At 43.8% G+C, this 16190-nt stretch overlaps 1 protein-coding gene across 3 annotated transcripts in view; it reads right to left on the bottom strand.

The window, feature by feature from the left end:
• Window positions 1-14237, bottom strand: part of TRPC3 (transient receptor potential cation channel subfamily C member 3) — a 66312-nt gene extending 52075 nt beyond the window's left edge. For all 3 annotated transcript variants that reach the window (XM_066233835.1, XM_066233819.1, XM_066233828.1), the window contains exon 1: window positions 13634-14237. In XM_066233835.1, the coding sequence (XP_066089932.1) occupies window positions 13634-13848 (215 nt within the window). In that variant the 5' untranslated portion in view covers window positions 13849-14237. The remainder of the gene's footprint in view (window positions 1-13633) is intronic.
• Between the last annotated feature and the right edge of the window lie 1953 nt (window positions 14238-16190).

Genomic DNA, 16190 nt, shown 5'->3' with positions numbered 1-16190 from the left:
TAACCAAGAATTGTGAGAAAGCATGTAGCGGAGGGTGAGGGGAGAGGACAAGGTATGAGTGAGTGAAATGTCCCACCTGACACTACGGAGAACATCTAAAACATCTGAGCAAGCAGGTGGCTGTGGATGAAGGGGTTAAAGTGGGCAGGAAGAAAAAAGGAAGGGAACAGGGAACTCCTGGGGACTTGATATTGTTCGTTAAGCCTTTGTAGCACTACCTCATCCTTAAAACAGTATTTATCTATCACCTTGATATGCTGCGGAATAACTTTAAAAACCACCAACAGAAGGATGACGTCAGAGTAATGGCGGGGTAGGAAGCGATACTGATAAATCTCCCCCAAAACTCAACAAGATCTTCAACCAGAAACAGAAAAACCTATCCTTGGAGCCTCCAGATGCTTCGCAATACACCCGAAGGTATGGTCGGTGAAAAATTGGCTAAATATATAACCAAACCCCGAAGGAAAAAGGGAGTAAGAAATGCTCCGCCTTCCTCACTAACCTAAACAGGGCGGCTTTCTCTGGTAACTGTGAATATAGAAACTGAGGCGGGCAAAGGGGGTGAATAGATCCAGGCCGCAGCACAAACGGCCGAACCAGGCTGTGGCACGGAGATACAAGCCGAGGAAAAACTGATCCTGTGGCAACCCGGGCAATACAAGCTAACACTTGCGCCAAACCCAAACAAAGAAAGACAAGCGGGGCAGCCATTTTACCCGATCTCCTGGTCGGCTCACGCGCAGTTAGTGGGTGAGAGATTTCTTCCTAAGCCCCGGGAGTGGGTGCCCGTGTTACCCCACAGAGAGGCAGAGTCAGAGGTCTTTTTGTGGGCCGAAAGCAGAATCTCTGGGCAGCCCCAGCGCCCTGGGAAAGCCGTGCACGGGAGGGAGCGAGAACTAATTCCAACGGTGGAACTTTTCCGTGCTGGTGGGGGTTGCACTCAGAGGGAAACGCGGCCAGCCTCATATCCTGGTCTGCGCGCGCAGATAGTGAGCGAGAGATTCCTCCGAGTGCCTCGGCAGTGCGCGCCCGTGTTATCGCACAGAGGGGCAGAGTCAGGGGCCTTTGTGTGGGCCAAAGCGGAATCTCGGGCCGCCCCAGCGCCTTGCAAAAGCTGCGCACTGGGACGGAGCGAGAGCCAATTCCAACGCTGCAACTTTTCCATGCGGTTGGGGTTTCACTCAGAGCGTGAGACTGCTGGCCGGATATCCTGGTCTGCACACGCAGATAGTGCAGATAGAGCAAGAGTTTCCTCCAAGTGCCCCGGAAGTGGGCGCCCGCCTGTGTTACCGGACAGAGTGGCAGAGCCAGAGGTCTTTGAGTGGGCGGAAACCCTGCCTGATTATGCTAGCAGCTCTGACTGACTGAACCTTACCCAGAGCCCTGTGCTGAGTGGAAATAGAGTGGGGAGTTGCCAGCTCTTTGAGCCTCTTACTATCCAGGCAGAGGCAGCAGCAACCCCATAGCTGGATTATCAGGCTACTAATTGAGGAAGGAAAGACTAGGAGAAAGGCTCCAGGAACACAGACTCTCTCACTGTCGGAACCTATAAATGCTAATGAGCCTCGACTGCCAAAGAGACTAAAGCACAATACATGACATTGCCATAGAGACTTATCAACTGCAAACCTCTACCTGAGCGTGCCAAAGGGGCAGAACCCGGGGTACAGAGTCACCAACCAGGAAGAGGGAGAGAAAAGAAAAAGCAAGAAGATAACCTCTCAAAATCAAGAATAATCCACAGACTTTATAACCTATCCCATTTTATTATATTTGTTTGTTTCTCTTATCTTCATTCTTGATATTTTTTTTCCTCCTCCAATTTGGCCGATTAACTCTCTGCCGGTCTTACTCTCTCCTCTCCTTGAACTACACTACCCATAAGTGTTACATCTCCCATTATCTTTTCTTTCCTCTTCTTTTCTCTCTATGAGGGTTGCACTCCAAAACCCTTAACTCTCTCTATCTCTCTCTCTCTCCTCTTTTTTCTTTTTTCTTCTTTTAGTGGTTCCCTCTTTTTTTCTCTCTCTCTCTTTCTTTTCTCCCTCTATATTAGTTTCTTCCTTTCTCCTTTATATCTCCTCTCATTCAAACCTCAATAACAAACAAATTATCTTATCTGGGACTCAAACTTATGTTTGTGGCATTTTGGGGGTTTTTTACTTCACCTTTTTAACTCACTAGCAGTGCTCCCATCCCTGGCTCTCCATTTTATCTAGTTCTTGTTCCACTAAATACAATAATAATTTTTTAATTTGTCCCCCCATTTTTCTGTTTTCCTCTTATTCCTCTCATCATAACTCTTAGACAACCAACACCTAAAAGCAAATAATTTTATTCTTGACCCAAATTTTTTCCTTATTTGCTTTTTGTGGGTCCATACCCCCTTCTTTTTTCTTTTCTTTTATTTTTTTTGCCCCTTTATTACTTTCCCCCAATTCAGGCCCTCCATTACAGGCATTGTTTGTCATAATTCACAGTTCACCACAAGATTTTCTCAAGAAAGAGGGGATAGGAGAGGAGAGGAAAAAAGGAGGGGGGGGAATAATTTCCTTTTTTAAAATTTTTTATTTTATTTTATTTTATTTATTTCATTATTTTTTTTAAAAAAACAACTCTTTTTGATTTTTTATTTTTTTAACTTTTTATTCTTTATTAAATCTCATTAATACTATCAACAAAACCACCCTCAGATGCCATTAAGGAAGAGAAAATCGAATATCATGGATACAAAAGAAAGAGAGGTAACACAGCTAGATGAGGAAAAATCTATGGAGAAAAAATTTAATATATTGGAAACCTTGGAGGTAAATGACAGAGAATTCAAGATAGAAATCCTAAAAATCCTCTGAGATATACAAGAAAACACAGAAAGGCAATTTAGGGAGCTCAGAACACAACTCAATGAACACAAAGAATATATGTCCAAGGAAATTGAAACTATAAAAACAAATCAAACAGAGATGAAAAACTCAATTCACGAGCTGAAAAACGAAGTAACAAGCTTAACTAATAGAACAGGTCAGATAGAAGAGAGGATTAGTGAAATAGAAGACAAGCAACTTGAGGCACAACAGAGAGAAGAAGAAAGAGACTCAAAAATTAAAAAAAAATGAGATAGCCCTACAAGAATTATCTGACTCCATCAAAAAAAATAACATAAGAATAATAGGTATATCAGAGGGAGAAGAGAGAGAAAATGGCATGGAGAACATACTCAAACAAATAATAGATGAGAACTTCCCAAGCCTGTGGAAAGAACTAAAGCCTCAAGTTCAAGAAGCAAACAGAACTCCGAGTTTTCTTAACAAACCTACTCCAAGGCATATCATAATGAAATTGACACAAACCAATAGCAAAGAAAAAATTCTCAAGGCAGCCAGGGAAAAGAAGAATACAACATATAAAGGAAGGCCCATTAGATTATCATCAGATTTCTCAGCAGAAACTCTACAAGCTAGAAGAGAGTGGACCCCAATATTTAAAGTCCTGAAAGAGAGGAATTTTCAGCCACAAATACTATACCCATCAAAGCTATCCTTCAAATATGAAGGAGAAATAAAAACATTCACAGATACAGAACAGATGAGGGAATTTATCATCAGAAAACCCCCACTCCAGGAATTACTAAAGGGGGTTCTCCAATCAGATACAAAGAACAAAAAAAACCCAGAGCCACAAGTAAAAGCTCCAAGAAGAACACAATAAAACCAAATTTAAACAGTGACAACAACAAAAAGAAAGAGGGGGAGAAGATGGAGATTAACAGTAGCAGAGGACGATGGAGTGCAAAAGTACTCACAAAATAGTTCACTACAATGAACAGGGTAGGGACCCTTTTCATTACTCAAAGGTAACCACCATTGAAAAAACCACCACAGAAGCACATGATTTAAAAAAGATAGCAACAAAGAAAAGATGTATGGAATACATCCAAATAAAAACAAGAGATAGAAAAACAAAAGAGAAGGATCAAACAAGACACAAAACTAACAGAAAGCAATTTATAAAATGGCAGTAGGGAATTCACAAGTGTCAATAATTACACTAAATGTAAATGGATTAAACTCACCAATAAAAAGGCACAGAGTAGCAGAATGGATTAAAAAAGAAAATCCAACTGTATGCTGCCTACAGGAAACTCATCTAAGTAACAAGGATAAAAACAAATTCAAAGAGAAAGGCTGGAAAACAATACTCCAAGCAAATAACATCCAAAAAAAAGCAGGTGTAGCAATACTCATATCGGATAATGCTGACTACAAGACAGCAAAAGTACTCAGAGACAAAAATGGCCATTTCATAATGGCTAAGGGGACACTGAATCAAGAAGACATAACAATTCTTAATATATATGCACTAAACCAAAGAACACCAAAATACATAAGACAGCTATTTATTGATCTTAAAACAAAAACTGACAAAAATACAATCATACTTGGAGACCTCAATACACCGCTGCTGGCTCTAGATCGGTTATCCAAACAGAGAATCAACAAAGACATAGTGGCCTTAAACAAAACATTAGAGCACCTGGATATGATAGACATCTACAGGACATTTCATCCCAAAGTGACTGAGTATACATTTTTCTCCAGTGTACATGGATCATTCTCAAGAATTGACCATATGTTGGGCCACAAAAACAACATCAGCAAATTCAGAAAAATTGAAGTTGTACCAAGCATATTTTCTGATCATAAAGCCTTGAAACTAGAATTCAACTGCAAAAAAGAGGAAAAAAATCCCACAAAAATGTGGAAACTAAACAACATACTTTTAAAAAATGAATGGGTCAAAGAAGAAATAAGCACAGAGATCAAAAGATATATACAGACTAATGAAAATGACAATACGACATATCAGAATCTATGGGATGCAGCAAAAGCAGTGATAAGAGGTAAGTTCATATCACTTCAGGCATATATGAACAAACAAGAGAGAGTCCAAGTGAACCACTTAACTTCCCACCTTAAGGAACTAGAAAAAGAAGAACAAAGAAAACCCAAAACCAGCCGAAGAAAGGAGATAATAAAAATCAGAGCAGAAATAAATGAATTAGAGAACAGAAAAACTACAGAAAAAATTAATAGAACAAGGAGCTGGTTCTTTGAAAAGATCAACAAAATTGACAAACCCTTGGCAAGACTTACCAAGGAAAAAAGAGAAAGAACTCATATAAACAAAATCCAAAATGAAAGAGGAGAAATCACCACGGACACCGTAGATATACAAAGAATTATTGTAGAATACTATGAAAAATTTTATGCCACTAAATTCAACAACCTAGAAGAAATGGATAAATTCCTAGAACAATACAAACTTCCTAGACTGAGTCAAGAAGAAGCAGAAAGCCTAAACAGACCTATTAGTAGAGAAGAAATAGAAAAAACCGTTAAAAACCTCCCCAAAAATAAAAGTCCAGGCCCTGACGGCTATACCAGCGAATTTTATCAAACATTCAAAGAAGACTTGGTTCCTATTCTACTCAAAGTCTTCCAAAAAGTTGAAGAAGAAGCAATACTTCCAAACACATTTTATGAGGCCAACATAACCCTCATACCAAAACCAGGCAAGGATGGCACACAAAAAGAAAACTACAGACCAATATCTCTAATGAATACAGATGCTAAAATACTAAACAAAATACTAGCAAATAGAATACAACAACATATTAAAAAAATAATACATCATGATCAAGTGGGATTCATCCCAGAATCTCAAGGATGGTTCAACATACGTAAAACGGTTAACGTAATACACCATATCAACAAAACAAAGAACAAAAACCACATGATCTTATCAATAGATGCAGAAAAGGCTTTTGATAAAATACAACACAATTTTATGTTTAAGACTCTCAACAAAATGGGTATAGAAAAAAAATATCTCAACATGATAAAGGCCATATATTATAAACCATCAGCTAACATCATATTAAATGGCACTAAACTGAAGGCTTTCCCCCTTAAATCAGGAACAAGACAGGGTTGTCCACTCTCTCCACTCTTATTTAATGTGGTACTAGAGGTTCTAGCCAGAGCAATCAGACAAGACAAAGAAATAAAAGGCATCCATATCGGAAAAGAAGAAGTAAAGGTATCACTTTTTGCAGATGATATGATCCTATACATCGAAAACCCCAAAGAATCCACAAAAAGACTACTAGAAACAATAAGCCAATACAGTAAGGTCGCAGGATACAAAATTAACATACAGAAGTCAATAGCCTTTCTATATGCCAACAATGAAACAATTGAGAACGAACTCAAAAGAATAATCCCCTTCACGATTGCAACAACAAAAAAAAATAAAATACTTAGGAATAAACATAACAAAGAATGTAAAGGACTTATATAATGAAAACTATAAACCATTGTTAAGAGAAATCGAAAAAGATATAATGAGATGGAAGAATATACCTTGTTCTTGGCTAGGAAGAATAAATATAATCAAGATGGCTTTATTACCCAAAGCAATATACAAATTTAATGCAATTCCCATCAAACTTCCAATGACATTTTTTAAAGAAATAGAGCAAAAAATCATCAGATTTATATGGAACTATAAAAAACTCCGAATAGCCAAAGCAATCCTAAAGAAAAAGAATGAAGCTGGGGGCATTACAATATCTGACTTCAAACTCTATTATAGGGCCATGACAATCAAAACAGCATGGTATTGGCAGAAAAATAGACACTCAGACCAATGGAACAAAATAGAAAGTCCAGAAATAAAACCATATATATATAGTCAAATAATTTTTATAAAGGGGCCAACAACACACAATGGAGAAAAGAAAGCCTCTTCAACAAATGGTGCTGGGAAAACTGGAAAGCCACATGCAAAGGAATGAAACTGGACTACAGTTTGTCCCCCTGTACAAAAAATTAACTCAAAATGGATCAAAGATCTAAACATAAGACCTGAAACAGTTAAGTACATAGAAGAAGACATAGGTACTCAACTCACGGACCTGGGTTTTAAAGAGCATTTTATGAATTTGACTCCACAGGCAAGAGAAGTGAAGGCAAAAATTAATGAATGGGACTACATCAGACTAAGAAGTTTTTGCTCAGCAAGAGAAACTGATAACAAAATAAACAGAAAGCCAACTAAATGGGAAATGATATTTTCAAACAACAGCTCAGATAAGGGCCTAATATCCAAAATATACAAAGAACTCATAAAACTCAACAACAAACAAACAAACAATCCAATAAAAAAATGGGAAGAGGATATGAACAGACACTTCTCCCAGGAAGAAATACAAATGGCCAACAGATATATGAAAAGATGCTCATCTTCTTTAGCTATTAGAGAAATGCAAATCAAAACTGCAATGAGATACCACCTCACACCTGTTAGATTAGCTATTATTAGCAAGACAGGTAATAGCAAATGTTGGAGAGGCTGTGGAAAAAAAGGAACCCTCATACACTGTTGGTGGGAATGTAAAGTAGTACAACCATTATGGAAGAAAGTATGGTGGTTCCTCAAAAAACTGAAAATAGAACTACCTTATGACCCAGCAATCCCTCTACTGGGTATATACCCCAAAAACTCAGAAACATTGATACGTAAAGACACATGCAGCCCCATGTTTATTGCAGCATTGTTCACAGTGGCCAGGACATGGAAACAACCAAAAAGCCCGTCAGTAGATGACTGGATAAAGAAGATGTGGCATATATACACTATGGAATACTACTCAGCCATAAGAAATGATGACATCGGAACATTTACAGCAAAATGGTGGGATCTTGATAACATGATACGAAGCGAAATAAGTAAATCAGAAAAAACCAGGAACTGCATTATTCCATACGTAGGTGGGACATAAAAGTGAAACTAAGAGACATTGATAAGAGTGTGGTGGTTACGGGGGAGGGGGAGGGGCACAAAGAAAACAAGATAGAAGGTGACAGAGGACAATCTGACTTTGGGTGATGGGTATGCAACATAATTGAACGATAAGATAACCTGGACTTGTTATCTTTGAATATATGTATCTTGATTTATTGATGTCACCCCATTAAAAAAATAAAATTATTAAAAAAAAAAACCACCAACAAAAAATGATAACTCTGTACTGTACATAGAGAAATGACTCCTCTTGGGGATAAACTAATATTATAATGAGAAGTTTCAGATTATTGTAGGTCAGTCTGATGTCATGCTGCATTATTCTTCAAAATTACACCGTAACTATGGAGAAACCTGCCTCTTCCTCCTGAACACTAGTATGACTTTGGTCCTCAAAGTCCAAACTCCCTGTCCTTGGACACATCACAGGCCCTTAGAGAGTTGCCGATTTCTGATTGAGGGGGTGGGAGCAAGATGCTACTTCCAATCTGATGCCCAGGCCATGTACACCGCTGTTCTCACACAGTTCAGCTGAGCCTAGGCCGGGACGCCTACACGAGGCCAGTGCCACAGAAACCCATGTTCAGTTGGACAGTATGGGTGAGGGCAGTGTGAACTCACCTGCAGCTCCCCTGTCACACGGAGATGAGCTGGTTATGTCAACCTTCTAACCACTCTGTGACTTCATTTTCAATAACTTTTTAAAAATAAAAATTGTATCTACGTCAGGTGTAAAATACAATGATTTGATATACATATATATAGTGAAATGATTAGTCAAGGTTATTAACATAGCCATCTCCTCCCATAGCTACTTCATTTTCTTTCTTTTTTTTTTTTGTAAGAGCGCCTGAAATCTACCCTCCTAGCAAATAGCCAAGATCCAAGATATGAAAACAACCTAAGTGTTTATTGATAAATGCATGGACAAAGAAATTGATATCTGTATATATATCTCAGTGGAATATTATTCAACTCAACAAAGGAGACTCTGCCATTCGTGACCACATGGATAAACCTGGAAGACATTATGCAAAGTGAAATAAGACAGACACAGAAAGGAGAGCAATGCATAATCTCACTTACGTGTGGAATCTAAAATCATCAACTACAGGGAAGTGGGGAGCACACTGGTGGCTGGGGGTGTAGGAAACGGGCAGACACTGGTAGAAGGAGACAGGGCTGCAGTTCTGTAGGAAGCATAAGTCTAAGCTCCAATGCAATGGTCCCCAACTCCCGGGCCGCGGTCCGGTACCGGTCCGTGGGCCATTTGGTACCGGTCCACAGAGAAAGAATAAATAACTTACATTATTTCTTTTTTATTTATATTTAAGTCTGAACAATGTTTTATTTTTAAAAAATGACCAGATTCCCTCTGTTACATCCGTCTAAGACTCACTCTTGACGCTTGTCTTGGTCACGTGATACATTTATCCGTCCCACCCTAAAGGCCGGTCCGTGAAAATATTTTCTGACATTAAACCGGTCCGTAGCCCAAAAAAGGTTGGGGACCACTGCTCTAATGGACAGCATGAGGAGTAGCGTCAATAATTACATATCGAGGCCCTGGCCAGGTGGCTCAGCGGTAGAGCGTCGGCCTGGCGTGTGGGGGACCCGGGTTCGATTCCCGGCCAGGGCACATAAGAGAAGCGCTCATTTGCTTCTCCACCCCCCCCCCCCTCCTTCCTCTCTGTCTCTCTCTTCCCCTCTTGCAGCCAAGGCTCCACTGGAGCAAAGATGGCCTGGGCGCTGGGGATGGCTCCTTGGCCTCTGCCCCAGGCACTAGAGTGGCTCTGGTCGTGGCAGAGCGACCCCCCGGAGGGGCAGAGCATCGCCCCCTGGTGGGCAGAGCGTCGCCCCTGGTGGGCGTGCCGGGTGGATCCCGGTCGGGCGCATGCGGGAGTCTGTCTGACTGTCTCTCCCCATTTCCAGCTTCTGAAAAATACAAAAAAAAAAAAAATTACATATCAAATACAGAAGCTCTGTTATTGATTTGCCAAGTAACCTTCAGAAAATGACTGTAGTTCTCTGTGTGCCAATGTCCTCCTCTGCCGAATAATGACAATGATAAAATCTGCTTTAAAGAGCTGTGATTCCAGTTAATTAGTATAAATGTCAGCATGAAGTAGTATGTAAACACAAATTACTGCTTTTATTATAATAGAAAGCACTTCCTCCTAAGAGAAACTGAACAGAATCCTCTTTTCTGGAAGTCTTTCTCGGTGAAAGGTAACACCACAGAGACCTAAATTTAGGTTTTGTGCTTGCATGTTACTACAAGGATCAATTCTTTTTACTAAAAGTAGAGACCTAAGTTTTTCTCTTGATTCATCAAGTATTTGACAACTATGGGTCAATTCTTCCCTTTTCTTGGAACTGTCCTCTCTAAGCAGCCTACCCTTACCACCACCTGCACCTTCATCCTTTTTTGTGTGTCTTTTGCTTACTCCTCTGTCTCTCTACCTCTCTCCCTCTCTCTCTGCCCTCTAACAAAATATTTCCCGCAGATAGGGGAGCCTAGGCTGCCTTTGCCTTCCCCATTACATTCCTTCTTCATGATATCATATACTTACAGGACTCTGTAACCATTCCCACCAGACAGTAGACACTCAAATTCTCCAAGCTTTAAACTTGCCTTGACATCTTTTTGTTTGATACCTTTTGTTTAATTTTTTCCAGAATTATGTGGAAAAAAAAGAAAAAAGACTCTCCTCTCTGTCCTATTCTTTTTAACAATAACATCCAATGATCTCTTCGTTATCTAGGTTTGAATCACCAAGTCATCTCTGACCCTGCTTTCTCTGTAAACCCCTCATGGGCAGTCAAGTTGGAAATTCCCAGAGATTCTATCTGTGTATTCTCTCTTCTAATCTCTCCCCTTTCCATCCCACCAGCATGACGCTGTGACACTGTTACAGATTCTGATCTGGTCCCACCAGCACAACACTGTTACAGATTCTGATCTCGCCTGGGGAGCTGCAACAGCCCCTAAGTTATTTATTCACAACCACTACATCCAGCTACATCTCTCTGCTTTCCAACACATAACTTTATGTTCCTAAAAAACTCAACTAACATTCCCTAGACATGCCTGGCATTTTGGGACCGGACTGGGGGAAAGGGCCTGATTTAATAACTCTGTCTCTGCCTACTGGCCATTTTCTCAGGCTGACAAAGATTTCCTCAATTTCTCCACAACTTTATGTTGTATGTCTCTCCTTTGCACTTGACCCTTCATAGTTCTATCCTTGTGTGTGTGTGTGTGTGTGTGTGTGTGTGTGTGTTTATGGTGTTTATCTAGAGCATAATCACTCATGATCAGTTTTATTTCCACCTCCCCTCCTGAGATTCTGAATTCCTTGAGTGCAGACAGGTTGTATGTGGCTTGCTGTACCTAGCCTGCATTTTGCACATGTAAATGCTTAAGAAATAACTTTGAGCTGAAATTCATGACAATGCCTTCAAATGGCATTTTGGAGTTTATCAGATATGTTACGACCCAAAATACTTCAGGGACGAGGTAATCTCTCCAATGACACACTACTTGGCCGTAGGTTGGCAAATAAATAGGATAAAAGACATATTGGCTTGAATCACTGGTTGAAGTAAGAGTTTTATCAAGGTTTTTTGTTTCATTTTTAAAAACCTTATTAGTGCCTGACCAGTGGTACGCAGTAGATAGCGTCGACCTGGGATGCTGAGGTCTCAGGTTCAAAACCCCGAGGTTGCTGGCTTGAGCGTGGGATCATAGACATGATCCCCTGATCTCTAGCTTGAGCCCAAAGGGTGCTGGCTTTAAGCTCAAGGTTGCTAGTTTGAGCAAGGGGTCACTGGCTCAGCTGGCGGCCAACCTCGTCTCAAGGCAAGGCATCTATGAGAAGCAATCTATGAACAACTGAAGGAACACAACTACAAGTTGATGCTTCTCATCCCTCTTCCTGTCTCTCTCTCACTAAAAAAAAAAAAAAAAAAAAAAAAATGTTAGTGATATAACAGATGACATTCTTTCTTCTAAGTCAGTCTGTGTTTAAAACTCCCAAATAGAATCCTGGAGCATGGAGCAGTGAGATAAACAACAGGATCACTCTGAGCAATCTTCCTGATAGAAGTGGGTTCTATCCTCAGCCTCCCTCCTATTCTGTCTTCTAAAGAGGGCTCTGGGGCCACCCTGCTCTGAGCCCATCCTAGGGCTGTGTGTTCACTCCCTAAGCTATGAAACTGGGTGTGTTCTACTCTGAAGGAGAAAAGAGCTAACCTCCGCCAGGGATATCCAACTAGTCTTCGCCGTTACCAAGTCACAGGCCTCAAACAAACAGGGAGAGCTGGCTGCAGCACGCTGGAAGAAATTTTTCTTAATCTACCTCCTTAACATGACTGGATCTTCTCGGCCGCTTTAGAAAATACACTATCCACAGGCTTTCTTGTTGAATTCTGTCAACTCAGCCCATAGAGAGGGAGATGTTCCATTAGCAGCTGGACACCCTTTTTGCCCCTGGCTCTGAATAACTGACCTCAGACCTCACAAAGGCAGAGAGTGAGGGATCTCTGCTCTGCCGTCCTTTCTCAGGTAGGAGTGCTCTGCTGTCCAATTTAGTGTGAATTTAAGGTAAAAGAAAAAAAATTAAAGGATCAAGAAATTGAGCAGGGTTCTTAAAACCAAATTGACCAAAGGAAAAAATAAAAATAAAAGGACCACATCTTAAAACCCCAGAGAGGCAGGGGAGCGAGTCGGCGGTGCTTTCGTCGCTAAGGATTCTATTACTTCCATTTCCTGGGCCATTTCCACTCCAGGCCAATCTTCCGCAAAAACCGAACCACGCTGGGATGCATCGCTCATTTTAAAGCAGAACCCTTCCCAGGGCCATCTACTCCCAGGTGGCCCCAGCGGCCTGGTCCCGGCAGCGGGCAGCCCTTGGCTGCAGGGGGCGCTGCAGAACCACCTCCCCGGGCCCAGGCGGGCAGTGCCACGGCCAATCCGACCCCCACTTTCACCTAGAGTTGAGCGTTCTTCCTAAAAAAGACAGTAAACCCCGCGACACGCCCAAGGTACGTGCCAAGAGAACCGGAGAGCTTGCGCCCTGTAAAATGAATCACCCTCTTTCTCATCCTCTCTGAGTCTCGCAGGTCTGGGAAGGAAGCAAAGTTGCTCCTTCTCACCCATTACAGCGTGGACTTCTATACAGTATTTTCCTTGAAAATAAAAACACAACTGTCGACCCTGAGCCGCCCGGGGTCTACGGCCCAAATCACCAGCAAAGCGGTCCCCGCGCCGCTTTCTTCCGGGGGACCCACTGGGGCTCTGGTTCCAGACTTCCCGGTGAATGGGCCGTCGGGAAACCAGGCGACCAGGCACACCGTCCGTCCACGATACCCTCCCTTCGCCCCGACAGCCCGGAGCATCCGAGGGGACCCACGTTCCCGGGGTGGCTTCGTGCTGGGACGCGGGGACGAGTTGGGGGTGCGCGCGCGCCCGGGTTGGTGCGCACCTTGCCTTCCTAGACCCCTCGGGTGATCGTGACCACCCGGGGTCCATTCTCCCAGGGGGTTCCCAGCCCATGGGGCCGTCGCACGTGTGTCCCCGCCGTAGGAGAGAAAGTGTCCACTGACTGGAGAGCGCACCCGGCGTCCGTAAAGTCTCTTCATGGGGCATTTCTCTCCACAGGGCAGGACCTAGGGGGCGGTCCCCGAATCAGACCGGATAGGGTCTGGGGTCATGGGCACGTAGCGGGCGCCTCCCTCCCGGGCCGCGGCGGCCGGTACTTACGTGTCGGGTCCCGGCGACCAGGGCGGCGGGCGGTGGCCGTGAGGTTCCTGCGGCGCGGGCCCCAAGCGCGGCTCCAGACCCCCGTTGACGCCCCTCCAGCCCCGCCGGCGATGCTGCGGCTCGGCACCCACGTCCTCGCCCTCCTCCTCCTCCTCCTCCGGCGCGGGGAAGGTCACCCTCGCCTGCTCCTTGCACTTCCTGACCTTGGTGGACATCACGCCGGCCGCGGTCCGTACGCGGGGCTGCCTGTCGCGGGCCTCCGCCTCTGCCTCCGCCGCGCCCCCTGCCCGCCGCCCGCGGCCCCGGCTGCCCAGCGCAGTGCCCGGGAGGGAAGCGGGGAGGATGCAGCGGCGCCGCCCGTCACCTGGCGCTCAGAGACGGAGACGGGGACCAAAGCCGCCGCGCGCCGCCCACCATCCAGCCCACGGCCGCTGTGCCTGCGAGCAGTCAGCCCGGGGCCGAGTGGGGCGCGGGCGCTGTCTGCTCCGTGGCCGCGCCTGCTCCGACAGACAGCATCACTCGCTAGGACAGGAGCCGCACTCGGGGTGGTGAGGGGGAGGGAAGGGCCAGTTCCTTCTCCGACCCGTGGGACCGGGGAGAACTCAGCCGGCCAGCAGGTAGGGAGGCGGGGAGCAGAGAAACTCCCCTCCCCACTCTGCCTTCTCGCCTCCAGGGGCCCCACCGCCCTTTCCACGCAGACAGGTCTCCCCGGGGAGACAGAGAGGAACCGGCCGGTGTGCTGCTCCTTCTCCTGCAGTCCTGTGCACCCTCTCTACGGCAAGGCTTTACTTTCCGTTGTTCCTCTCTCTGAGACTTAGCTGAACCTGCAGAGGGATTAGGGGCATGTCCCTGAGAGCCTTCTCTAGCCTAGCAATGGCAATGGTTTAAATGTGCGTGAGGCTTTAAATGAATCTCAAAAACATTGAACAGGATTTATATACTTTCCAGGGAATATTTTCCAGCAACATTTAAAGTCCTCTTTTAAAAAAAACAAACAGACAAAAAGTATTTTTAAATTCAAGAGTAGTATTTCTTCTAGGAGAAAAGACTCAGGGAAGTTTAGTCAGAAGAAGTATTCAGGATCAAGGAATGTATCCCTTGTTTTAGAAATGAGAAAACCAATGGGCTTAGAGAGACTGAGTTCAACAGTCCAAGGGAGGTAACTAGTGAAAAAGAAGCCTCTGGTTAGACCTAGGCCAGTGTGTTTTCCAGGTGCCTATTGCCTCAATAGGCAGCTTCCCAGCAAGCCCAACTTGGAAGAATTGGAAAAATACCAGACATGCTATGATGAGATAAAATAAGATACTCATTTTTAATTGTATCCACGTTTAGTGCATTCCTTTGAGGAGTAATTCTTCCCAAATTTAAACAAAACACACTTTGGTCTCCCTCAAACCTTTCACTCATTGCTGGACATTCTGGACACTTCCCCACATCCCTGCCTTTGTCTGTTGCATTCCTGTCACCAAACTGTCTCTTCCTTCCTCCACCCGGCAAACTTCTACTTTCCCCAAAAGACCTAGGTTCCATATGTCTCTTACCTGACATCCCCTGCTGTGTCCCAGTGAAACTCTCAAGGCCCCTGGTCCTTACCAGTGGAGCTCTGTGGTACCACAATCTTACCTAGCGTCACAGTGTATTGCAACGAACTCTTTTTGTGCCCGTCTCCCCTTTAGACTGTGAATTCCTGGAGGATGGTCTGGGATCTTACTTCCTTTGAGCTGGTTGGCGGCTCATCTTTCTGTCTGACAGCTCAGCATCTGATGTCCAGGAAAGCTCAGTACATGTCTGTTGAGTGAATTCAGGAAATCTGCAGGCTCTTTATAATGATGTTAACAAGTTCATAAGCTCCTCTTACAAGGTTCCAGATAGAAGCATTACAGATAGCCTCGAATCACAGGGTCTCCCCTTATGCATTGTCCTGGTTTGCTGGGGCTGCCCTAACCAGCTGTCACAGGCTAGCTGCCTAACACGGCAGTGATTTCTTCTAAGGACACCTTAGAGGAACAGCAAATGAATACTTTCCTTCCCCCTCACATCTCTCTCCCATCTTCTTTCTGTGTCTTTAAAAAAAAAAAAAAAAGATCCAATCAACAAATAACAAATTAAACCCTGGCTGGATACCTTGGTTGGTTGGAGCGTCGTCTGGAAGCACAGAGGTTGCCGGTTTGATTCTGGCCAGGGCACATACAGAAATAGCTCTATGTTCCTGTCTCTCTGCTTCTCTCTTAAAAAAAAGAAAAAGAAAATTAGAGAAGTTTTAGGTTTCCAACAAAATGGAATGTAAGGTACAGAGATTTCCCACATGCTCTCTGTCCCACACAGTATAGGGTGCTGTAATGCCTGTGGTCAAAGCCTGGCAGGACCACATCAGAGTCGGGCAGTCAGTAGAGGAACTGCGGAGCCCAAAAGCGGTGGGCCATTCAGTTTAATCGAATCTCATAACCATGGATGAGCACACAGGCAGGGAAACTGCCTCTCGGGCAAACAAACAGCAACAATGGCCCCACACGGTGGCAGGTGAGTAATCCACAATCTGCCGCCCTGAGGGCAAGCA

This window comes from Saccopteryx bilineata, chromosome 1 (genome assembly GCF_036850765.1).
Source record: "Saccopteryx bilineata isolate mSacBil1 chromosome 1, mSacBil1_pri_phased_curated, whole genome shotgun sequence".
NCBI lineage: Eukaryota > Metazoa > Chordata > Mammalia > Chiroptera > Emballonuridae > Saccopteryx > Saccopteryx bilineata.
The sequence above is the reverse complement of the archived record's forward strand: the minus strand, read 5'-3'. Positions and strand labels throughout refer to the sequence as shown.